General features: G+C 42.2%; 1 protein-coding gene across 4 annotated transcripts in view; it reads right to left on the reverse strand.

The window, feature by feature from the left end:
* The window catches only part of GSE1 (Gse1 coiled-coil protein), a 247628-nt gene that overhangs the window by 163069 nt on the left and 59059 nt on the right, over positions 1-25500 (reverse strand). For all 4 annotated transcript variants that reach the window (XM_072117061.1, XM_072117063.1, XM_072117064.1 and 1 more), the window contains exon 2: positions 13583-13736. In XM_072117061.1, the coding sequence (XP_071973162.1) occupies positions 13583-13736 (154 nt within the window). The remainder of the gene's footprint in view (positions 1-13582; positions 13737-25500) is intronic.

Consider the following 25500-nt stretch of genomic DNA (forward strand, 5'->3'; position numbering starts at 1 on the left):
ACATATAGTTGAATGTCGGCGAGCGGCTGACGATCACGATCCCGATCCCGATCCCTGCGAAGGACAGCGCGGGGGCACACAGCCGATGCCGGAGCATCAATGCATAGAAGTGGACCTGCCGGAGTTAGAAGGCGAGTACATTGTTCTTTTTTTTCTTGACTCTAGTAGCAAGCAGAGGTGAGGTTTTACAGCACATTTTTTGTGCTGAAAAACTCGGCTTTTACATTAGATAGTTTTCTAGGTAATACTTCTTACAGACTGGATCTGTTACCATGTATAAATGTAGTGTGAGGGAACAAATTAGCACAACTCTTTTGTCACAGTTTGTTACAGAGGCAGCGTTCACACGAACGTATGCCCGTTTGGCTGTTCACCGTGATGAAGAGGAGGGGTGACCCCCTCCCCCCTCCATAGCAATGCATGGCGCCGTAACATGGGGAAAGATAGGACATGTCCTATTTTTTTCAACGTGTACAGAACAGTACGTACGGCACCGTATTGCTCTGTGTGGCCACTGCCATCTATGACAGCAGCTTGCCGCCATATATACTTTCCGCCGTCGGCCGTGTGAATACAGCCCATCGGTGCAGGTAAAAAGTGTTGGCGTGGAAGTTTACCACAGAAAAAGATTGAACACACTAAGGTAATTAATAGAAACTCTGGTTAAAATTCAGTAGCTTACCTTATTGATCAAATTGAAAAGCAAATTGAAGCAAACCTATGACAAAAAGTCAAAACTTTTCATTATACAGTCAAACTTTCATGTCTGCAGCGGTTTCTAAAAGTTTTGTAGCTACTTGGCTTTATCTACAGAATATACGATAATATTTATAAAATCAAACTAGAACTTTCTAAACCACTGAAAATGTTGCCCCTTTATTTACAACATCTCATCTTTTCCACTGCATTGGGAATAATATCCGAGGACAGCAACGCTTGAGGGACAGGGGGTAGCCTCAAGCTATAGAAAATGCTGTAATGACAAACAGTACTTGGGAGATGCACATAATGATAACTCACAAATTATACATGAGAATCCGGCTTCCACCTCTCATTAGGAGATGGGATATGGGATTTCTGGGGCGGGGAGGGGGTATATCATGAATGGGGAGGCCAAGACATTGCAGTTTTTGGATGTTAAGGAGCTTTAGCGGTGCTCAGAAAGCTTTACCTGCAATCATTTCTGCTATTATTTAAAAAATAAACTTTTACACCTAAGTAACAAGATGCCAGCGGGGGGCACTCTGGCAAGATGGAGAGTTTTTTTCTTACATAACATAATGTATGATTCTTCGTGGCCAAGGATTGCAGATTTATATGTAGATTTCTTATGCTGTACGTGATGTGGCTCTGCTACTCAACAGCATGTCTCCAATTATCCGCGCTTGATCCGTGCTGTTCCCCACATCACAGGCTCATCACATCTGGATCAGCTTCCCAGGAACAGCCCATGACCAAGGTCTGCCATATTCAATAGAGTTGAGAAAAACCAGAGCCAGCCCTGCTCCTACCCACCAAATATTGATCCTATCATACAAGAGAGGACTCTGCAATTCAATAATAGCAAACGGACACCGATAATGGGAAGATTAAATTAATCTGCATTAAAGCTTCAGGTCGGATCATGTGAAGATTATCAGATACACCATTCTCTGGGACCAATGGATTTCTAATAAAAAGGTGTTGACTTGTCCCAATTGAAAATTTTACATGTGCAGAAAAAAAATACAGCTCCAATGTCAAAATGTCAAAATCAGACTCTGCACCAACACCACTTTAACAGAGGTTGAAAAGAAGTATACCAACAAAGAGATGCTAGTCAACTTATATAGCACAAATTGGAAATTATGAATCCAAGAAAACCTTTCATCTGACAAAGAATAAACACATTCAATCAATATTAATGAAACTATTATAAATGTCATAGCTCTCATAGGTTCCAGAAATCTGGATGAGTTAGACTCTCCCTCAGAGTAAGCACCATTCTGTGAAACGTGTTATGGCGAGTGTGTGGATTTAAGGTTGCTCTTTAATATTACCCCTTACTTGGTTAGTTGCCATTTGCTAATTTTACCTATGGTATTCTCCCCTGGTTAGGTCATAGGCTACTGACTTCACAATAAAGATCACTTGGATTGCAAAGTTTTATTGTGATCTTATGTTGAGTCAGATATTAACCCCTACGGGACTCTTTTGGCCTCAAGGACGCGGCCCCATTTTTCAAATCTGGCCTGTGTCACTACAAGTGCTTATAGCTTTGGAACGCTATGAGATATTCAGGGGATTTTGAGATTGTTTTCTCGTGACACATTGTACTCAAATTAGTTTAAAAATTTGGATGAAATCTTTTGCGTTTAGTTATTAAAAAAAAAAAAAAAAAAAGTCCAAATTTTGAAAAATTCTTTATTTTCAACGTTCTAAATTCTCTACTTTTGATGCAGATAGTCATAGCACCCAAATAAATTTACAACTTACATTTCCCAAATGTCTGCTTTATGTTGGCATGGTTTTTTTAAGATTCCACATATTTTACTAGAATGTTATGAGGCTCAGAATTTAGGTATCATTTTTCACATTTTTTGTAAAATCACCAAAACCTGTATTTAGATGGACCTGCTCAACTTCTAATTGACACTGAGAGGCCTAAATAATAGCGAGACTCATAAATTACCCCATTATGGAAACTACACACCTCAACGTATGAAAAACCACTGTTAAGAAGTTTGTTAACCCTTTAGGTGTTTTATAGGGGTTAAAACAAAATGGAGGTGCAGTCTGCAAATTGTAATATTTTTTCACAATACACTCATTTTGGGTCGAAAATTAAATATTTACAATGGATTAAATGAAAAAAGGCTCCACAAAGTTTGATACCCAATTCCTCCCAAGTACACCGATAACCTATATGTGGTGGTAACCTGCTGTATGGGTGCACGGCCGGGCATAGAAGGGAAGGAGGGACCATCCAGAGCAGATTTGCTATATCACATTGTACAGGCTATAATTTTTTTCTTTTTTTAATGTGGACCTATAGGGGCTTATTTCTTTTGCCACACGAGATGCACTTTTCTGGTACGTAATTTGGGGGAATCTATAGGCTAATTGGTGAGATTTTATTAACTCTTTGTTGGTGGAGGAAATGAAAATCATCAACTTTTAGGAAAATTTTTATGTTTTTTTTTTTTTGGCCGTTATTGGCCATAAAAATAGTATATTATTTTTATTCTATGGGTTGTCACGATTACGAAAAGACCTCATTTATACAGATTTTTTATTTTTTCCCATTTTTACTGAATAAAAAGTAATTTGCCAAAAGTTAATTTTAGCATTAACGTCTTTCATATGCATAACTTTTTTTATTTTTTGACTCACAAATCTATTTAAGGGCTTATTTTTTGCGAGAAGGATTGTTCTTTTTAGTGGTCTTATTTTAGAGTGCATAACATTTTTTAAATCACTTTTTAGAGCATTTTTTATAGGGTATCAATTAAAAATGATTTTTTTGGAGATTTTATGGGGTTTTTTTTTTTACGGGGTTCACTTTGCGGCTCTAATAACGATTCTGTTTTATTATGCAGATTGTTACGGACGCAGCGATACCAAATATGTGGGTTTTTTTTGTATTTTATTCAATTGTACTGAATAAAAACTAATTTGGAGAAAATCTTGTTCATTTTAGCATCACCATCTTTTCATATGCATAACTTATTTTTCGACTGAAAAATCTGCACACGGTGGAGGATGATGGCGTGCGTGCCAGCAGAGGGGGCTCTGCGTGCCCCATCTGGCACGCGTGCCATAGGTTTGCCACCACTGCAATAGAGGCTGATGTGATCAGATATAGTGTACAGTTTTCTAGTGTTAGGAGGCTAAAAGAACCTGTGAAGATCTCACCCTCATCAAATGACACGCTGAGAAGAGGTATGATGGGAGGGGTTGGCCAAGTAGGACACACCTCTGATGCTAGGGAATATAAAAAAGTTGATAGATGTGGATGTAAGGGAAACAATTTTTAGCTAAAAGAAGGGTGTGAGTTAATAGGCTCTATATGAACCTGAAAATGTGGTGACAGGTTCTCTTCAAGGATATGGTGACCACTCGGTTTTCTGTATATCCCTCAGGTATGCACACAGATTCAGTTATTCTACCTTGAACTGCCTTTCATTTTTAACATTGTCTAAAATTTCTCTTTGCTACCTCTTGAGAAAAAAAGGAAAAAAAAAAAAAAAAAAAAAAAAGAAAAACACCTTAATCTGACACGGAGGTTTCATTGATGTTGATTATGCATGTTTCTCAAGGAGCAATGCAGTAGTGGGGGAAGATTTATTGTGCTCCAGCATATGATGGGATCTCCACCGGATACTTCAAGAGCTTTAGGTCATCGGCCAAAACTGGTGAACGTTCACATGCTCTAGTTAGTGCTAGTGGTCTAGGTAGTGTGTTCCCGCCATTCTGATATGTGGAACATATTGAGAGAGCTCTGTTACATCATTGGCCCCTTTAGGTCATGTGACCAGGGTGATGTCATCTAAGGTCCAGTTACATTTGCACCGTTGACCCCATGTATTTATTTGATCACATATAATCACAGCAGCCTCCATGGAGGATGAGGAGTAAGTTTCATGGAGGCAAGCTGTACTCAAGTCATACTCAATATGTAAACAACTCTGAGGGTGCGGTCACATGTTGCAGTTAAAACTGCATCGCAATCAGCTTTGAGGAGGTTTTAGGTGCAGTTTTGTCAATTGAACAGGTGAAAGACATGAACTGAACGGGTGAATGACATTTGTGGAGCAGGTTTCCCCTTCAAAATCAAAATCACCCGTTCAGTTCATGTCTTTCACCTGTTCAATTGACAAAACTGCACCTAAAACCTCCTCAAAGCTGATTGCGATGCAGTTTTAACTGCAACGTGTGAACGCACCCTGAGGACAAGTGAAGCTCCTTGTGTTTACAGCATGGACTCAGCAGAGCTAATAAACTAATTACACATTACAGGCCGCACACACCAACCTCCTAATTAGTAGGGAAAGAGCCTGGATGCTAAGGGTCAACTAACTGTCATTAATCAGGCTGCCAGGAACAGATTTGGAGGTCCACTTGAAATTCAGTAACTCTGCATGATATACTTGCTCAGCCAGCAGTATCACACATGAAATGCTTAGATACACCTGTATTATAGATAAAATGCTTAGTTGTGTCACCAGGTATCTACTCAACAACTGAACAATCCAAGCAACCCCTGAGCTTCATGGTGTCAGCGATCAACATATTTTTTATTTATTTATTTTTATATCAAGTCATTTTTATTTTAATATAGCTTTTTGAACAACCCAAAAACAAAGAAAAGTAGAAAAAACCCACCATACAATTTGTTATGCAATTTCTCCCAAGTACAGAGACCCCCCCCCCCCCCCCACATGTGGCCGTTACTTGTTTTTCCTAAAGGTGACACACCACCCGAGTTATGCTCGGTTTTTTGGCGAATTTTGATACGCTAAGCTCAAAAGGTTGTCCATCACTGGCCTAGGTCATACTATGAGGTCAGTAGTTCTCAATGGAGGGACAGGATGATCTAACCATCTGCAAACCCTTTATGTTTCAGCACTCCAGTGCAGGAAGAGTTAATTCTCCTCTATTCTGTTGATCTGGCAAGTACACACAGGTTCAGCTTATCCTACTCAGAAACACCTGCTAAGGTCACCCTGCCAAGGGCCAACCGACTAGATGGGCTGTGGTAAGCGAGCAAACAAAAGCTTCCTCCAGCAAGAATGTGCCTGCCTGCTACGCCGAGGAGCAGGTGAGAGGCAGCCGGCCTTGCTCTCTAAAAGAGTGTGTCGCTTTTATGGCTTCGAGGCGAAACACTGGAAGATTAACTCTATCAGCTCATGCACAGAATGGATATCAGGTGCACAAAGAAGAAAAATACCATCTAGCCTTATCAAATGTTTATTGCATGCACCACGGTCTTTTTCACATAGTTTTCCCACAAAACAAGTAAGGTCCTAACTTGCTGATCGGTGGGGTTCTCAGTGATGAGGCCCACCACAGATTAGGAGAACCGGGTGTGTGGGGTCCGAAGTACTGCTGTCGAACCTTGGGTCACTCCCTGAGATGTGCGGAGCAGATGGCCGTGCATGTCCGTGCGGTCCCATCAATCTCTATTGAGCTGATAGAGATTTCCGTGTGTGGCACTTTTCAGGCTTCCATCACATTTTTAATGCATTGCAAATGCAGCAGGAGAAGCGCCTTACAGAACGCATAATATAGACCAAAAAGCATGTGTCTGGCAAGCAGCAACAAAGCACAACATGTTAAATACTTATCAAATGAATGCATCTTGGTCAAAACGCATTTGCATTGTGTACATGAAACAGCAGGTGGCAGCAGAGAGCTCAGGTCCTTACACCTGCTGTCATTTCCACCCTCAACTGGAGAGTCACAGGTTGTAATCTGGAAAAAATCCATGGGGCACATTTACTAAAAACAGTGCAAACTATGTGCAGTTTGTCTGTGTAGTGTGGAGAGCGCCAGATTATTGATTTATGGTGCCCGTTATTCATGGATCTGGCGCCCTTTGCACTGCCCCGGGAGTTCGACACACTTCAGTCGGACTTTGTACATTAAATGTAAGCATCGTAACACATTTCAGTGAAGAAATGAGTGTCTCAAAGAATAGTACAGTGCTACACATATGGCGCGGACACTTCTTAAATACCTGTGCAAGCAGTTTGCAACAAAAAGAACATGCAAAGTCCGTCAGGAAACTGGCACAAGGACCTACTTACTAAATGTAAGCCCATTAGTTTTTTCTTTAGCTCCCACAATTCCGATTGCAACTAATAAGCTAATTTGCCTGTTACAACTGTCGGGACAACCCCAGAGGTAGTATAGCCAAGTATTAAAAGAGCTGTTATCTTAATACAAGGGATACTCTTCTCCCATATTAGGTCTCACACAATTTAAGCAGGATCCATACAGGGGCATTGTGGTTTAAGTTTTAAGATGTATATATACAAGTGATTTTGTGTTCCTGATTTACATGTATGTGATAATCCCCCAGGAAAAGGCATTTACAGATCCAGACTACCCAGAATCCTCCTATGCTAAACCCTGCACACAGTCTCATTAATCCTCATCTATCTGCAGCACCCAGTGGAGTGTTTAACCCTTTGCACTAAGGCTTTGTCTCAGCTCTGCTGGCTTGTCTCCTCCGAAGAGCTATCATCTGGTAAAACCTTTCCCATCCATAATCCCACTGGGAAGCAGAGAAGAAGAGACATTAGATCAGCTGCATTAGCAGAGCCACTTCTACTACAGCAAGTGGAGCATAGACACAAAGAACACGTATACCATGCACGTCACCTAGGATCCACGAGAAGCTGGCCGAACTCTGACCACCATGCTGCTGAATATTGGGTCTACACTCTTATCTGTAGACTGGCACTGGGCCATCGCCTCTCACCCGAGTTTTAAGTGCGTTTTTTTATGTGCAGAATAAACTCTCACTTTATTGCAGCAGTAAAACAAGCTTCTCTGTGGGCTCTTATCTCTATGATGAGAGGCGGTTACCATATGGAGGAAAGGTGTGGGGTAACTTCAGCACGCCTTTACAAGGTACATCACAGGCCTGGGACATTATTGACCAAGATACAGAGCACGCCAGCCAAATTTATAGGTCTCCGCCTGTTGAGAACAGATGTCAATCTCCAGGAGCTGGGCTATTACAATAAGCAGTTATCAACCTCCATGTTAGAACTAGAGGATAAGATCTACTTCTAGATGTTGACATTTACCTATAGAGAAGACAATGTGATACAACTCATTTGTGCCAGGAGGAATCAGTGCCCACTATACGATTGACAATCAAGGCCACAGGAATTCCAGGTTTCAAAAGTACATCTCTTCCATATTTCCTTGCCCTTTGGGCTGAGGGATACATAAAGCACACCCTGACTGCTGTGGGTGCCCTAACATGTCAGAAAGCAATGAGCTTGTCTCCTGACACGGCGGCTGTCAAATCATCACAGCACTTAGCCAACCACCCCCACTACTGAAACTAGAAGGAAGGCAGGCACCGTGCCAAAACCACTGTCTCCATTGTAATTCACTGTGCCCTGTGGTCGTCAGTCTCAATTAAGACTCAACACACTCCAAAAATGACCAGAGAGAAAAAGAGGAAGTAAATGAGGGGAAAAAAGGAAGCAGTGAAATACAGAAGAAGAAGAGGAGGGTAAGACAAAGAAAAAAAAGGTTTAAGAAAAAGAGCAAGAAACACAAAGAAAATGTGAAAGAAGAGAAGGAAGACAATCTAGAGGTTAAGGAGGTAAAGCAAGAATGATGAGTTGGGTAAGGAAAGGAAGTTCAGATGTCACATATATTGTGGCAAACAATAATAAATAACAGGACAAATGCATCAGTCCAAGCTGAAAAGTCTGGACTCCAACTGACACTTTATGCCCACACAAATACACATTGTGGGGGTGATGTATCATACACCAAAGCTCCTGCTTTGAAAAATTTTTAGCAACATTTTCCCCTGAGACGCTGGATCGTCCTTCTTTCTTTGCTACCAAAGCTCCTGCGTACGATCACTGGCTTATGAAAAGAGCGCCTGTGCCCGCTCCCTCCTGCCATGCCCATCTATGCCCCCTCCAAACCCACGTGGCATGGAGGTGGCGTAGTCACAATTTTTATCTCAAATTTTTTTTATTGTGCAATCATTTGCAATTATTTCACGGCTTCTGGCATAGAAGCAATAATAAATCTCCCCCGTAACTGTATCTTACATGGAAAGAAAAAAATGGTCTTACTCCTGTGGATGTAGACAGAGAAGTGCAAAGAAACAAGCAGAAAGATTGAAATTAGAATCTATTGTATCTAAATTTGCAGAAACTATTACTTACCATGGTTAAGTCAAACTGGAAAACAATATTAAAATTTACTACTATTCTAACCAATAACAACATTAGGGGAGCTGACAATTTAAAAATATAGATCTACTTAGAGATGACCCTGGCTGAGTTCAGTAGGGAGCAGCCATTTGACTTGATGCTGCCTGAGAAAACAAAAGTGTTTTGCCATTTCCCTCCTAGACACTTGTGATACTATATGAATTATATACATAGAAATCTTCCCCAGAAGGAGCGGACAAGACATTTCACTTCAGCAATGACAAGCGAATGCTGCCTTCTCCAGGGCTGGGAATTCAATTCTCTGCATGACAACCTCACAAGACGCACAGAGTGGATTAAAAGGGTTAGAAGCCTTCACGAATGGATGCACTTTCCAATATCCCAGCTTATCCTGTCTATCAGTTCAAAACCCCTTCTCAAAGCGCTCTCTAACCTAATATCCCCTGAGCCTGCAACCTGTAGAGGTACAAAACAGGTTCACAGGGTCACCCCCTACAAAGCAGACAATTTGCTGAATAGGAGTTGTAAAACAGGTGCCACAAAGACAAAGTCAATGTTGACAACATTTACATCTAAAATGGATCTTCATTATACTATTGAGTTGCATTCATCATTACATAGGTATAGCCACTGTCTACAGAAATAAATTGTGATCCTCAGTTGAATAAATTATACTGCAGAGCTACACTCACAAGTCTGCTGGTGGAGTCACTGTGTACATACATTATTTATTCTATGCTGCGTCTTAACAGTATTCTCTGTTCACTTGCATATATGTCACAGCTGCACTTCATATGCTGCTGGTATTCACCCGTGTACCAGATTAGTGAATGATAAGTAATGTAATCTGAGTGTATTACCCTCCTGAGCTGCACTCACTATTCTACTGGTGCAGTCACTGTGCACGTACATGATATTATATTTCAGTACTAATCCAAAGTTTTAACCTGAAGATGGTTTCCCACAAGATTGTCAACACCCCAAGAGCTTAAGAGAATTTCTATAAGCGTGGGGTGCAATGTATTTTTACTACACCTGTTAACTGTACAATTCCTGATGTTAAGAACTGTTCTCCTAATACAAATGAATACTGAAAGCTCCATACAGACAGTGAAGATGCTAAACTATTCCAGATCTGGAGCTGCAGTTTTGCATTTTTATCAGAACTGACACTTGTGCTCCCTAACTCGCGTACTGTATGTAGGAGAAGTTGATGTTTTAAGGAGGATGGGCATTATATAGTAGTGTTTGTGGATGTCAAGAGATACACAGAGTTGGGGAGTTTTGGGAGCTCTCAGTATGAGTAGCAGAGATCATGATCTGTGATACTAAAGTTATAATAAAGGCCTGTTGTGTGCAATATTCCCCTCCAAAGAGAGATGCAGGAGGGAGCAGCCAGAGGAATATTGTGCAACACACAGACTGAGATGAATGAAGAACTTAATGGAGCAGTGAGACAGAGTAAGACATTAAATGGCACATTAATAAGATGGAAGGAGCCAGTGACAGAAGTGTGAAGGGAGCTGGAGACTGAGCAGATGCAGAGGTGACAAGGAGCTAATTATACAGAGCAGAGAGATGAGAGAGAGGGAGCATGGCACGGAGGAGGCAGATGACAGGAGTAGCAAGGGCGCAGTGACCAGGAACCACACATGGAGACATCACTTATGTCACTAATGCTGAGACAAGGAGGGAGTCACACAATGGGGTTCAGACAGGAAACACTCTACAGGTAGTAATGTGAGGTCTGGGGCTGCACTGTATAATAAGACAGTAAAAAATATCAATTATCTATGTGGGGATTTATGCGTCTATATATTGCAATTTTTCCAATTTCTTTTTACCTTGTATTGTCATGCAAGGCAACGTAGGTGATGGAGGTTTACTCCATTCAAATATTCCCTACAGCTCTGCCCTATAACAACTCACCCAGACGTTGCATCACCCATGCTCTGCTACAGCCCTCCGTGGACAGGGGATGGTATTACAAGGGTTTTAATGACCATAGGCAAAAGTTCTGATCCTTATCCCTTGCTCCTGCTGCACTGGCACAAGTATATGGAGCTTCTCCCTCATGCATCTCCCACCTTCTTCCAAGGCCAAATTCCGACTCTGAGCCACTTCCTGACTGCCTGTCTGGCATGGCTCCTGACTCATAGCAACAACTAATTTATTGACTGCAAATTGGGACCCCCAAAAGAGGAGGGGGGCAATAGAAACTCATCTCACCATGCCAGCCGGAGCCTCAGCCCTACTTGACCTTTCCAGCTCTGTGTGCAGCCCAGGATACATTCATCTGTTGTATCCATACAAGAATATAACGGAGTGGCAAAAGACCATATTCAATTCTAAGACGCACAACATAATCACCGTGGCTTAGCCACAGTGGAATTGCCGGTGGCTGGGCCACAACAAGAAGCAGAGTGGATAGGATACATACAAATTCCATCCACATGCTGTGTAAATTATTGTTTTACTGTTTACCCTTCGCAGCATGTTCATTATTGTAGTGGATGTCCCTAGTTTGGGAACAAGTAATATGCCTTTCCCCTGGTTTACCAGCAACACGTTTTGTTGGTTTCCGATCACAAGTTTTTCGGTCTAAAAATCTGCAATCAGGAGAATTTTCTCTCCACTGCGCTTGAATTGACCAATCAATATAAATAGGAATTCAGTTCATTCTAAAAATACTTTTTAATCCATAAAGTGTGTATAATACATACACACACGAGATCAAGTGATCTCCATTGATCTACATTTCAGGGATTTACTGTAAGGGGTATACAAGGAGTACAATTAAGAAAAGAAAGTGATAATTGGCGAACAGCAAATCTCTGTAGCACAGAGACCAGTCACAGACCAGTAGGAAGTGCAAAGGCCTTTGATTTGAAGGTCTTCAGCACATGTGCAGCCACAGGACATCACTATCTATCACACTGCTCTGGTGGGATTTTGGTCTTCTTCCAGTCTTTTCCCCAGTTCTGTGATGGTGGTGGATTTCTTGGTTATTACGGTGTCACTAAGGATTTTTTCAGTGGTTTTTTATTGTGTTTACATCAGGACTTTGGGCTGTCCATTTCATAATTTCAATATTTTCTGTTTCAAGGAACTGCTTTACCTGTTTTGCTATGTGAAAGGGGACATTGTCCTGCATGAAAATTGCTGGTTGAGTGATAAATGCAAGGAAGGAACCGTGATGAATAAGGTTCTGATACACACTTTCATTCACTCTGTCATGTAGCTGCATGAGAGGTCCAATTCCAGCTGCAGAAAACATTCATTTTAGCACTGATAATACTGTGAATATTTGCTACACATTTTTCTATCTTCCGTTTATCAGTCTCGGCTGAAAAATTATAATTGTTGAATGAGATAGTTGTATACTTTCCAAGCTTTCTATGACTTAAAACACACAACTGAAAACACATCCACAACAGTGAGAATTATTAGGTTTTTCACAGTTCACACACAGACAACCAGAAAACAAAAACGTAGCACCCGGTGGGCAGCCACAATCAGGAGCATGACAAAAAGCTCACCTGACCGGAGCATAGAACCTCAGATGAACACAGCACTTGACTTTATAACAGGTGAAGGCCGTCCTGCCTCAACATACTGTAGAAAGGTTCTCCTCATAATGAGTTTACAATGCACTTTGAGGCGCACTGCTAACACATCATGTGAAACCTTTCCCCAAATGCATATGTTTTAACCTAAATGTATGTTTTGCACAGGTTTTACTTTCTACCTACCAAACTAATGAGTTTTATGCCAAGCGCATGTGTGTTTTTTCAGAGGAATTTAAAATTCATTTCAAACAAATAATTGGAACACAGCAGGTGAAGGTGAAAAGCCTGGGTCTATTCTGTACATACATACACTCCAAAATGTGACTGCACTTATTTTATAGACCGCCATAGAGTGACTGTTCATACTGTAAAAAGCACCATAAAGTGACAGATCATACTTTACCATCCAGGAATTATAGGGCAAAAGTGCAACAAGATGGGGAAATATATTATTAGTGTCCCCTTAAATCAGATGTTAAAGTCCTTTCTTTGCAGGCACTTTCCAGGGTGCTAAAAGGTCAGGGTCAATGAGTTATGTGCTCTGCACCAGTAAAACAGTGGAATTGTCTGTATGAGCAACACTTCATTAGTGAAATCTGTACAGATCAATAGTAGAAGTTCCCAGTGAGGTTCTGGGGGCGCTTCCATTGCACATTGGCTTAGATACATACTTCACACCAGGCAACATAAATTGTGAATTCCAGAAAAACTTAAATAATATCTTAGGTATTTCACTATGAAAACTGCCCAAACAATAAGAAGTCATAATTGAAGGGGAAAATGCTTTAACTAAAAACCTTTTGTTGCTGCAGGAAGCATTGACTCTGTATATGACTTACAGTGAAATATTTTGCATTCAAGGGGTTAACCTGAACAAATGTAGTCTTGTGGTGGGAAAGAAACTGAACAGTGATCTGATCTTCTGAACATGGAATAGATATGGAACCAGTGCAGCATAACAGCATCCTACTGTGACACGTCAAGGAAATTTAGGAATCCCCCACAGGGTACAGTGTCTTACATGATATATCACAACTTATCACGTTACAGTTGTTCATACATCTGGATATAAATCATCGTGCAAACAGCGCCACCTACTTGCAGTGCTCGATTCAGCGTGCTCCACATCCAATCTGGATTCCTTGCTGGGCAGGGAGGTTGAGGGGTCTTTCCCTGTTTTAAGGTTCTGCTCAAGTTCGGTTACCTTGGATGTTGTGTTTCTAAGTTCTGAGATGTGGGAGACTGTACTGCACTGAGGGAAACAAAAGTAGAAATGATATTATCAAAGTGAAATTTAATGAGTGCAGAAAATACAAGCGTTTTTATCCCCTATAAATATAAGGCGGCTGTACAGGAATGGTACAGTGAGTCACCATACCATAGCCGGAAAAAAGATAGCATGCTCTATCTTTTGCTGCACTGTGGTGCAGGTGCACAGCTTCCTATGGATAGGGGAGGGGTAAGGAGAGCTGCGCCCTTCCCTTCTCCAACCGGCTACAACCAGGTTCTGACCCGGCTGTATTATAAGTGTGTGTGAAAGGAGTTTAAAGCCATTTCACATCTCGATTAGGTCTTCAGTTACTGTAAAGGACAACACCTGTTCTGTGTGTGACTACACAGAGATGAGCTATAATGGAAAGACTTGCTCTTGTTCTGGGTGTTCAACCACTCGTTTTGGCTCAAAGTAACTGAAGGAAATAACTGAAGACCTAATCGAGATGTGATCTGGACTCTTGATTTTTATCTCCCCTGATTTTTTGGCCCTGCTATCAATCCCATGATCATTTAGAGTTTACGATGATGATTCATTATATCTATTAGACATACAACACATCAGTCCCTTCACCCCCCCCCCCCCCCATCCCCTTTACCTATAATTATGCGGTTCTGTTCACACAGTTATTAACAACTGTCTTGACAGTAACAGAACCTATTGTGATGGCCAACAAAAATCACCATGGACAAGAACTGAATATTTTCCAAAATTGCAACAGTTGTGTAGCCATGGCATCTACCTCTTTCACAGGAATTTGTGAAAGAATTGCTTATTCTAAAAAGCTCAATGAATATCAGTGTTGCCATGTAATAGGATGTCACCATTGAAACAAGCCAGTTTTTTTAAAACTTCTACCATTCTAGATATTCCATAATTCCATTATTGAAAAAGGAAGCAACTAAGTAAATAAAGTAAGAGAATGGATGCCAAGAGTCGAGGCATAGAACGCAAAAAAAGTCACCAATTCTCTGCTGACTCAATGGGGCGATTTATCAAAGTGCACAGTAGACTATGACCTGGTCTAAAGGGGGTGTGATGCCAACACATCACGCCTCCTGATCTATATATTTTACATACATTTTGAACTAGAATAGCGGAGTATTAAAAAATCCTTGATAAATTTGGCACAAAGGATTTTAGAGATTTTTTTTTTTTTTTTTTTTTTTAAATGTGAATGATGTCGGAGTTCCTCCGGCAATAACATAAGCAGGAGCTTTAAACAACTGCATGCAAGAATTATTTAAATGAAGACAATACATTTTAGATGGATTGTTTTTATTTAGTTTCAATTCTTTCAGGTCACCATTGTCCATATATTGTATGCATAAGAATATATAAAAATATCAGTATACTTTTTCAATGTGCAACAATATAACTACTCCAACACTGCCCCAAATGTACAGAATACAATAATACCATTTTATTTCCATAAAAATATAGCTATTCAGATACTATGTACAAGAATATAAGTAGCATTATTAGTAACATCAGTAACAATATTTTTTTGTACAGCCTTGCTGTTTATTTGTCGATATGACAGCCTCCGAACCACCGCCGGCACCAGCACCCAGCATACCTGGACAAGTGCTGAGGCCCAGAGCTGCTGGACGGGACCACTCACGGCCACATCTTAGTCCCCAGCAGCCTGGTGGTGCGTGGGTACTGGCGACAAAGCGGCACGCCGTGCACTGCAGGATGAGGGCTTGCGTCTCTGCACTGTCCGGCTGCCGGCAAGAGGACCTGAATGAAGACAGCAGAGTGGAACCTGTGCGAAATACTGAGGTGAATTTATTTTTCCTTTTTTACTGATCAAATTAGTGTATGGGGGGGGGGGGGGGTGTCGGAGGGCGGCCCAGGACACATAATTATGTTATGAGGGAAGTGGGGGTTGCATTTAATACATTGTGGAAAAGGGGGCTGTATATAATTCACGAGGCAGTCCGGGCTGTATATAACTAATCTATGGGTGGGGGGTGAGGGGGTCTGCATATAATCAATCCATGCCGCTACGCGAGTTTACTGCCAAGGGCCCCACTGACACTGTCGCCAAAGGGTCTAGTGAAACTTGGAGCCGGCCCTGCTCCAGAGTCCCCGTATAGTGGGCAGAAACAGCCTTCAGTGGTGCAATGAGGTAATGTCCCTCCCATGCTCTCTGTACCAGCAGCCGCTCTCTGTTGATGTCCCTGTGAAATGTGACCCATTTTACACATTACAGGGAGCTGCCGGGAGTCACTTGTAGGAGCAGATTGTCAAATGACAGGGGTTTAATGATGTCTATGTGACTGAGCGAAGTTAATATTGGGAGGGGAGCGAGCAGCTGGTGACCTTTGTTCCCCAGAGATTTACTTGTTGTGTATGAGGGCTCAGCTATGTAGAATATCTTATCATATGATCCACCAGGACACTGCTCATCTCCAGTGTCAGCCTTAGAAGGAGGAGGTTGTGTATGTTGGCTGCAACACTTTTCTGTGTATGATGCTTTACATCCTCTACCCATGGATCACCACGTAATTTCTCAGCAGTTTAACAATTTACCACCACATCTCATCACAAAGAAATGGCAGCTGGGTTCTTTCTGCCATCATGTAATGCATCAGTGATGATAATACTTCTAGACTTCCAAATTACATGCCTTTTAGATGCAGAAAGCCACATGTGAACAAACCTTTGAGTATAAGCAGAGTTAGGGTTTTTCAGCACATTTTTTGCGTTGAAAAACTCGGCTTATACTCGAGTATATACGGTAATAGTTGACATCAAGTACAGTATTTAAAACCATAACCCTCATTCAAAAGTGACTTGGCCTGTGTAGCGCCAACATATCTTGATGCCCATCATCCCTAAGCCTGGCAGAGGGTGCCCCGCCCCTCCTCCCGTGGTACTGTATCTGTCAGGAAATCATTCCCACTTACACAAATGAGGAATAATTGATTTAAAGAAGCCATCTGTTTATATACAGGGAGAATCAGCTCAATTAAGTAGGATCTGTCCCTCTTGATAAGAGTGCGTCTTTCTGCCCCCGTGGAAGGGACATTTCGTGCCCAGAACACGTCCTGGAAGAATCACAACAAATTAGAGCTGGGATGAATGGCTGTGGCATTAACTCGTTACCCGACGCCCATGGGCTCTTCAAATTAAGACTAAAGACGCTGCTTGCAACCACCTCCAGAGAGCTAGCAAGGTCACAGGGTCACCATAAGTAGGTTCATCCTTAAGAGCTGCAGCAAATTGTATCAAATTGTTATCTCAGTGCCATATCGGACCATTTACAGGGAAGACTGTCACCAGGGAAACAGCATAAAAAAAAAAATCTTTGTATATGAAGTGGGCAGCAAGAAGAGCAGTGTGAAAGAGGAGAAGCAGGCGACATATGCAGGGCAATATACTGAGAGCAGGGATAATTAAGGAAATTTGTGTTTCATGTGTAAAAATATACAAATCCGTAACAAACCCTTAGCAAAGTCGGAATTGAAAATCATTTTCCTATTTATTGGGAATCAAGCAGTAAGACCGCTGTCACACGTGTCGGTAGCATTGCAATCGTGCACTCGTTTCAATCACGTTAACACATTGTGCATTTTGTAAACGCAAATGTTAACTGTTTTTTTTTTGTTTGTTTTTCTTTTAGACAAAATTCTTCAGCTGTTTTGCTATTTAAAACGCATTAGTTAACGCCAGGGTCCGGTCACATGTGGTGTTTGTGATGAGTTTTTAAAACACAATGCAGAAAAGCTTGCATTTTTAAATGTTACCTTGAATTACCATACCATCTGCATTACTTTGGGGGAAAAAAAAAAAAAAATCTCCTTCACTTGAATGCTACTATATTTATGCAGCGGAAGAGAGATCACTAGGAACTAGTAGCATAGGGTGCTGTAAAAAAGTCAGGTAACCGGTATAGAAAATTATAATGGAGGCCACATTAATTGTTACCCAGCTTTCCCACAAATCAATGTAATGTAAAAGTAGAATTTTATTTTTTTTTTAAATAATCTTTTCAGGGGATTATTTTAAGGGGTTCCCTTTAAGCTTCTACTTGTCACCTCCCAGACCCTACTCCCCAGCATCAGCCTGCTGATCCCCCGGCCTAATCTATGATTATCCAGATAATGCCACCATTATCCTCATTCCTGACATTATCCAATGCACTGGACACAGGAGGGCTTATAGGTCTCGTACAGTTCAAGTCGATTGTGGTACACAGATCTTATAAAATGACGTACGTGTGTGTGGGGGGGGGGGGGGGGGAGGGGGTTCTCCTACCTCCATTCAGAGAGAAAGGGGCTATTGCACAATTACAAAGCAGCGGCTCACCTTTCCATTGTTGTCAGGGACCGTAGATGCTCTGAATGTGTTTTGCTATGGAAATGGTTGATTATAATGTGCAGTTGGAGGAGATAAGCCCTAGGCACAATTACATGCTCGTTTCTTTCACTTTATCTCCTGCATTGAAAGGGGGAAGGAGGTAGGCCCACCATGTTGTAACACTCCTCTTTATCCTGACATACACGCATTCAGACATACAACCATTAAATTTCCCTATAAAACATATTTGGGGTCACGATGGGGAACAGAGTGACATGTGTGGTGGGCACAGATCCATTTGCAATTCCCCAAAGTTATTTTAGGCATTAGTTTTCAGGGAATTTCAGTGCTTCCAATAATCACCAACAGAAAAAAAAAAAAAAAGTGTCCGCCAGTAGGGGCGGGTTATGGTTTAAAGAAGGGGGGGCAGATAATTTATTTGCTTAATGAAAGAGCTTAAGAGCCAATGGGGAAGCTGCTGTAAACGCGGTGGTGTTAAAGCTGTATTGTTTGATTCTGGCTCCGCTCCCAGTACAGACTGGATGTCATTTGGCAAGAGAACAGGTCAGGCTTCCAAAAACCAGGCAAACAGTGGAATCGTGCCAGGGAGCAGGGGGCGCACTCCAGAGATTAACCCTTACATCACAGCAGATCCTTGTACAGAAAAAGGAAGTGATCCCAAGTTATTTACCTCCATGTTCTGTCCATATGGAGGACAGAACACATCACTGACGTGGTGCACACACAACAATATATACTCAGAGAAAAGAGGCCTTTATCATGACTTGTACAGCAGGCCAGGATTTGTGACCTTTTATCCCCCTATGTCACCACCACACCAAGTGGTCAAAAATCATGACCATCATGGCCATATAATATCCAAAGCATGCCTAGGCTGCAGGCAGGGATGCAGTTTTCAATGTCAAAACCAGGAATGGAGTGAAAAAAAGGGGAAGGACTATCACCTCTCAATGATATGGTCTCACCCATCATGACCCACACCCATTGGCTTCAAAATGAACGTGTGAAGGTCCGGTCATAGCATTTCAACTGGGTTGAGGTCTGGCCTTTCAGATTACAACTCAATTTTCCTTTTTAGCCATTTTGTTGCAATTTTTTTGTGTGCTTGTGAACAGGAGATCTCTCCGGACACAAGCTAGGGAAGGAATAAAGGAAGTGAATGTCTGGTACCGATTTGTTGTTTCTCCATTACCTCACCGACTTTTCATTTTGATGAAACCCATTATTTCTCCCTTTCTGCCCCACACAACAAAATCCACACTTTTATAATTTTATTTGCGTTTGAAGTAAGAAATAATCTGGTGGACATTCTATGGCGGGATTATTTGGCCTAGTATATTAGAATTGTTTGAAATATTTTCGAATAGTAAGTTTGTTTAGTACTATTATAGCAGAAACATTTACTCAAGTTATATATTAAGAACATAAAAAATTTAAAGTCAAACGATAATTGCGTTTTGGGTTACAGTTTGGGAACTCTGTCTCAGAGTGCGTTCACACGTACCGCTAGTGCTGCTTTTACAAACGTGACACTGGCATAAGGGGGCAGGCCTCGGCACATGTGCCGCTTGCATCGTTTTAATACAAGACATAAAAAAACGCATGTGTTCCCGACCCCTTAGGCCAGCCGTTTTGGACCCGTTTTTGGGCCGTCGTTAAAAAACTAATTTTTTTTTGAAAAACGTATCTGTTTTTGAACGGTTTTACCAATTAATTAAAACAGATGCGTTTAACGGACTGCTTAAAAACGGCCCAAAACCGGGTTCAAAACACCACGTGTGCTGCTGCCCGTACAGGTTTCTCATTACCCAACTATGTGCACTAGACACACACACATAACGACCAATAGCATAGCCTTTCCTATAAGTCTATTGCCTGGCTCCTGTATTAACCCCTCAACTGCCGTCTCAGGTTTTACGGCGGCCATTCCTTGCGCAGTTACAATGATAATTTCTAAAATTATGGCTCATGGAAAGTGCAGATGCAAAGAGATATCTACTAACAACCCTTCAGAAAAAAACTGAAAAACAGATGTCAAATTTGCTTAATTTTTAAAAATTTTAAGAACTGATAAAGTTCATTAGGTCTATTGATAGCCCAAATAGTGCTATTAAAAACTACAATTCATCCTAAGGTTGGATTGATGAGGTTTCACAGGCAAGGGGCAAATTTTTGCAATTGTTACACTGTTTCTATCCCAGGAAACTGGCATGGAAGCAGTGATAAACTCCCCCTTATATATCCATCTTCTCTGCTCTATCCATTGTATACCAGGCTGTGTTTACCATTATAAAAGGTTCGCTTTAAATACAACAGCTTATTGACAGAATCACACATGAAAACATGAAGTCCTAATTTGTAAGTAGCCTTGAATCATCATAAAAAGGTGCTTAATTTTGTCTTGTTAGTGACAGCATCTAGTTTAAAAAAAACTTTTAGAAAATGAAGCCACATAAATCAGAAACTCATTTACTGATAGACACTTTAAAAGGGAACCGGTCACATCCGATCAGCTAAAACAGTACCATGGAGCACACTGTAGAGTCATTGCAAAGTTTTTAATCCTGTTGCTCTGTGTTGCTGTAGTGTAAAATAACTTTTAGGGTGATGCCACACATGGCGTTTTGAAACAGGTTTTGGTCCGTTTTGAAGCAATCCATTAAAAAACGCATTTTTAAAAACACACCCGTTTTTGACAGGTTTTCAGAATTTGCGCAATAAAAACAGACAAAAACGGATGCATTTTCAAAAACCGCATGAGTTTTTTAAAAACGGATGCGTTTAACGCATGTGTTTTTTAACGGACTACTTACAAAAGGCCCAAAAACTTTCAAAACGCCATGTGTGGCATCACCCTTAGTCTTCTTGTCTCATGCTGCCATTGCTTGAACCCACAAATCAAAACACTCCCCCCAGCTCTACGTCACCACACTTTGTTTTAAACTTCCCAGTCCGCCTGTTAGTCTGGCATCGGCGTGCGTTGGCAGCCCTACAGGTGCACCGCGCATGTGCCAGATGTGTGTGCACAGTGAACCTGCAGGCCAGGCCGAGACGCCGATGTGGGGACGTTTAAAACGGCGTGTAGTGATGTAGAGCTCTGGGAAGTGCTTTTATTTGTTGGTACAAGCAGGAGCAGCCGCGAGGAGGAGCGCAGAGCTTGAGGGGATCAAAAAGTTGTCCCACACTCCTTGACTGGATAAATGTACATGGACATGAAGAATAAAAGTTGTTTATCACACAACAGCAACGCAGAGTAACAGGATTATAAGCAATGACTACAGTATGCTCTAAGGTACTGTCTGGGGTTTATTTAGCTGATCGGAAGAGACAGGTTCCCTTTAAATACAGTGGATCAGTACACATCATGGCATGCAGAAATCAAATGAACTAATAACAGAACCCAAATTACACACCAAGTCCTGGGAATGTTTTCATATAACATGTAGACTGGACATATCACAATGAAAGATGTTAGTCATCATCTGAACACCACATAATGCGATATTTTATTTCTTTCACCTTCTAAGAATCAGAGGCTGAAAGTATACCCATAAATGTTCTTTTTAGCTGCATGCAAGAGGTTAATAATAATAATAATAACTACCAGTCCCTATACATGGATTAATCCAGTGGGCCCTGAAGGGGTTAAAGTCGCGGAGCGGATTGTGTTTTCTTTAATGTCATTTCCCTTCCAGCGGGTCGGAAGGTACACACTGAAAAATATAATGACACGGAGGCTGAGATATAACAAACCGCTGCAAAGTGTTTACGGTGGAAATGGAAAGGAGATGTCCCCCCCGCTCTCTGTATTGTTCCAGACGCCTCGTATCCCCCCTCCTCGCACTGGGGAGGCTGAGCTGGGTTTTATGTCTTTCACTCCTCGCCAATTAAACGCTGCGCAGGCAGGTTCAGGAGCCGCTCGTTAGGACGAGCAGCTCTGAGAAAGCGTTTACCTCCAGGGTGCGGCGTACAATGGGGAAAGAGAAGACGTGCTGCGTTAACAGCTATACCCACCCCCAGCCCCTCTTGCTAACGCACGCACTCCCCTCCTCGTCTGAGCACTAACGTCAAAGAGATTAAATCCGCTCGCGTACAAGTTCGAGTCAAAGCAAAGAAAAGCCTCAGAGATTTGCTGAAAGAGACGCTTAACACTTGCAGGGAAGACATAGCCGCTCTTTGATGCATGTCAACTCAGATTCCGGCAATAGCTCCAATGTAAGGGGGAGGGGGATTGCACCTTATTTTAGGGGGTATTATGTATTAGGGGGGGACACTGAGGGCGGTAATATCACACAAAATAATGACACTGACTGGTGGATAGTCGCCTCATTTATGGCCCAAGGAGAAACATTTTTTAAAAGAGGGTCAGGGGTCATTCATTTTCAATCATTTTATTTATTCAGGAGTTATCTAGTACAGACATTAAGAAAAAAAAATTACATCTCCCCACTTTTCATATCCAGCATCAACAGCTGGGGAGTAAAGTAAACTCATCTAATATATGACCCATCCTGCTTTCATTAAAAAATAATTTAGTCTGACAACCACACTAAATTTGCAGCTCATGGCTGGCATATTTACTTTAGGGATTTGGATCAGGAAGCTTTGGAAGTGGACCTCCAGCTTCACATTCAGCACAGACTACAGTGATACATTTTTAGGTTAACATCCCTTCCATTGGCTTCACCCAATACAGCTTAAAGGGGTTATCCGGGTTTAAAAAATTTCTTATGGCCGGGCTGGGGAGGGCTAGTTAAACATAATAAAAATGTACTTACCTCGTCCGGCGCCACTGATGTCCCGCGCCGCAGTCCCTTCGATCCATGCCCCTGTTTGTTTACAGGGGCACGGAAGCCGCGCACAGGGAGATTCCGGTCCGCAATGTGGACGGCTCCTCCCATCCGTCCCTATCTCTCAGCGATGTAAGCGCTGGGAGATGGTGCGCATGGGGGCTTCCGGCCGGCCAGAAGCTCCCTGTGCGCACTTGTAATGAAACCGGCGCACAGAGAAGACCGGCCGCGGCACATCGGCAGCAACGGAGGTGGTAAGTACATGTTTATTGTGTTTAAATAGCCCTCCCCAGCCCGGCCAGGGTTATTAAGGGGTTAAGGGTTATTATAGATCTTACAGATGTTGAGATGTTGGCAATGTGAAAATAGACTAATACACCATACCAGCAGTGATATACAATCACCGGCCACTTTATTAGGTACACCTGTCCAACTGCTCGTTAACATTTAATTTCTAATCAGCCAATCACATGGCGGCAACTCAGTGCATTTAGGCATGTAGACATGGTCAAGATAATCTCCTGCAGTTCAAACCGAGCATCAGTATGCGAAAGAAAGGTGATTTGAGTGCCTTTAAATGTGGCATGGTTGTTGGTGCCAGAAGGGCTGGTCTGAGTATTTCAGAAACTGCTGATCTTCTGGGATTTTCACGCACAACCATCTCTAGGGTTTACAGAGAATGGTCCGAAAAAGAAAAAACATCCAGTGAGCAGCAGTTCTGTGGGCGGAAATGCCTTGTTGATGCCAGAGGTCAGAGGAGAATGGGCAGACTGGTTCGAGCTGATAGAAAGGCAACAGTGACTCAAATCGCCACCCGTTACAAACAAGGTGGGCAGAAGAGCATCTCTGAACGCACAGTACGTCGAACTTTGAGGCAGATGGGCTACAGCAGCAGAAGACCACACCGGGTGCCACTCCTTTCAGCTAAGAACAGGAAACTGAGGCTACAATTTGCACAAGCTCATCGAAATTGGACAGTAGAAGATTGGAAAAACGTTGCCTGGTCTGATGAGTCTCGATTTCTGCTGCAACATTCGGATGGTAGGGTCAGAATTTGGCGTCAACAACATGAAAGCATGGATCCATGCTGCCTTGTATCAACGGTTCAGGCTGGTGGTGTCATGGTGTGGGGAATATTTTCTTGGCACTCTTTGGTCCCCTTGGTACCAATTGAGCATTGTTGCAACGCCACAGTCTACCTGAGTATTGTTGCTGACCATGTCCATCCCTTTATGACCACAATGTACCCAACATCTGATGGCTACTTTCAGCAGGATAATGCGCCATGTCATAAAGCTAGAATCATCACAGACTGGTTTCTTGAACATGACAATGAGTTCACTGTACTCAAATGGCCTCCACAGTCACCAGATCTCAATCCAATAGAGCATCTTTGGGATGTGGTGGAACGGGAGATTCGCATCATGGATGTGCAGCCGACAAATCTGCGGCAACTGTGATGCCATCATGTCAATATGGACCAAAATCTCTGAGGAATGCTTCCAGCACCTTGTTGAATCTATGCCACGAAGAATTGAGGCAGTTCTGAAAGCAAAAGGGGGTCCAACCTGTTACTAGCATGGTGTACCTAATAAAGTGGCCGCTGAGTATTCCAATAAACTTCAAAAGGTAACGTATATACTCAGACTGTCAGGCCATATAGTGGCTGGCTGTATACTGTGGGCAGGCTAGCTATATACTGGAGGGCATGGGCTGGATTGCTATATATTGGGGGCATGGGCGGGGTGGCTAGCTATATACTGGGCGGAGGCTGTGACCAATGCATTTCTCACCCTAGGCTCATACTCGAGTCAATAGGTTTTTACAGTGTTAAAATTAGGTATCTAGGCTTACACTCCAGTATATGCAGTAAATTTACCCAGTAGAATCCATTCTATTCCATTTCCATCTCAGAACAAGAGTGGGGCCAGAGGTCGCACTAACATTTTTCCAGAAGGGTAATAATACTCCTCTTACCATTTTTGGGGAGTATGAAAATATCGGATAAAATATATATATTTCTCATAGCCGTATATAAATGTTAATAGACACTATTTAGACCAAAAAAAAAAAAAAACACATCTCAGTCAGGATCTTCTGTGCTGAAATAGCAAATTGTGGCAGTATAATTATTACATAATGCAGTAATCAAGGGGTACACAAGCTTTTTCTTCGTCTCCTCAGAAAGTTCAACAAACAGACTGACTGACCCTGTCGCTGGTGCCTGCCCCTCTCCCCCTAGTGGCTGATGCCACCAACAACCAGCACACACACCATATAAACTCACAACTGCCGGGATCACAAACACTGGCGGCTGCTGCACAAGTCTGCAGAACGGGCAGGAAGCCCTGCAGCGCGCATGTCTCCCCCGGGCCTGCGATCTCGCTCCGGGTCTCTCTCTTGTGCTGTCTTTTGCAGCGTGCGCCGGACCACTCAGCCTGTGCACTACAAGGAATAAATTACCAAGCGTACCTTTACACATGGCAATTATTTTGGGGGGTAATGGCGCCTCATCATCCGTCTATGACGCACGGTGAGGCGTTAGTGCGATCTCTGAGTGCGGCAATTACTCATGTGAGAATCGTGTAAAAGGAAATTGCACTAAAGCGGTGTCCATTAATGTA

The sequence above is a fragment of the Engystomops pustulosus genome, chromosome 7 (assembly GCF_040894005.1).
Source record: "Engystomops pustulosus chromosome 7, aEngPut4.maternal, whole genome shotgun sequence".
Lineage (NCBI taxonomy): Eukaryota > Metazoa > Chordata > Amphibia > Anura > Leptodactylidae > Engystomops > Engystomops pustulosus.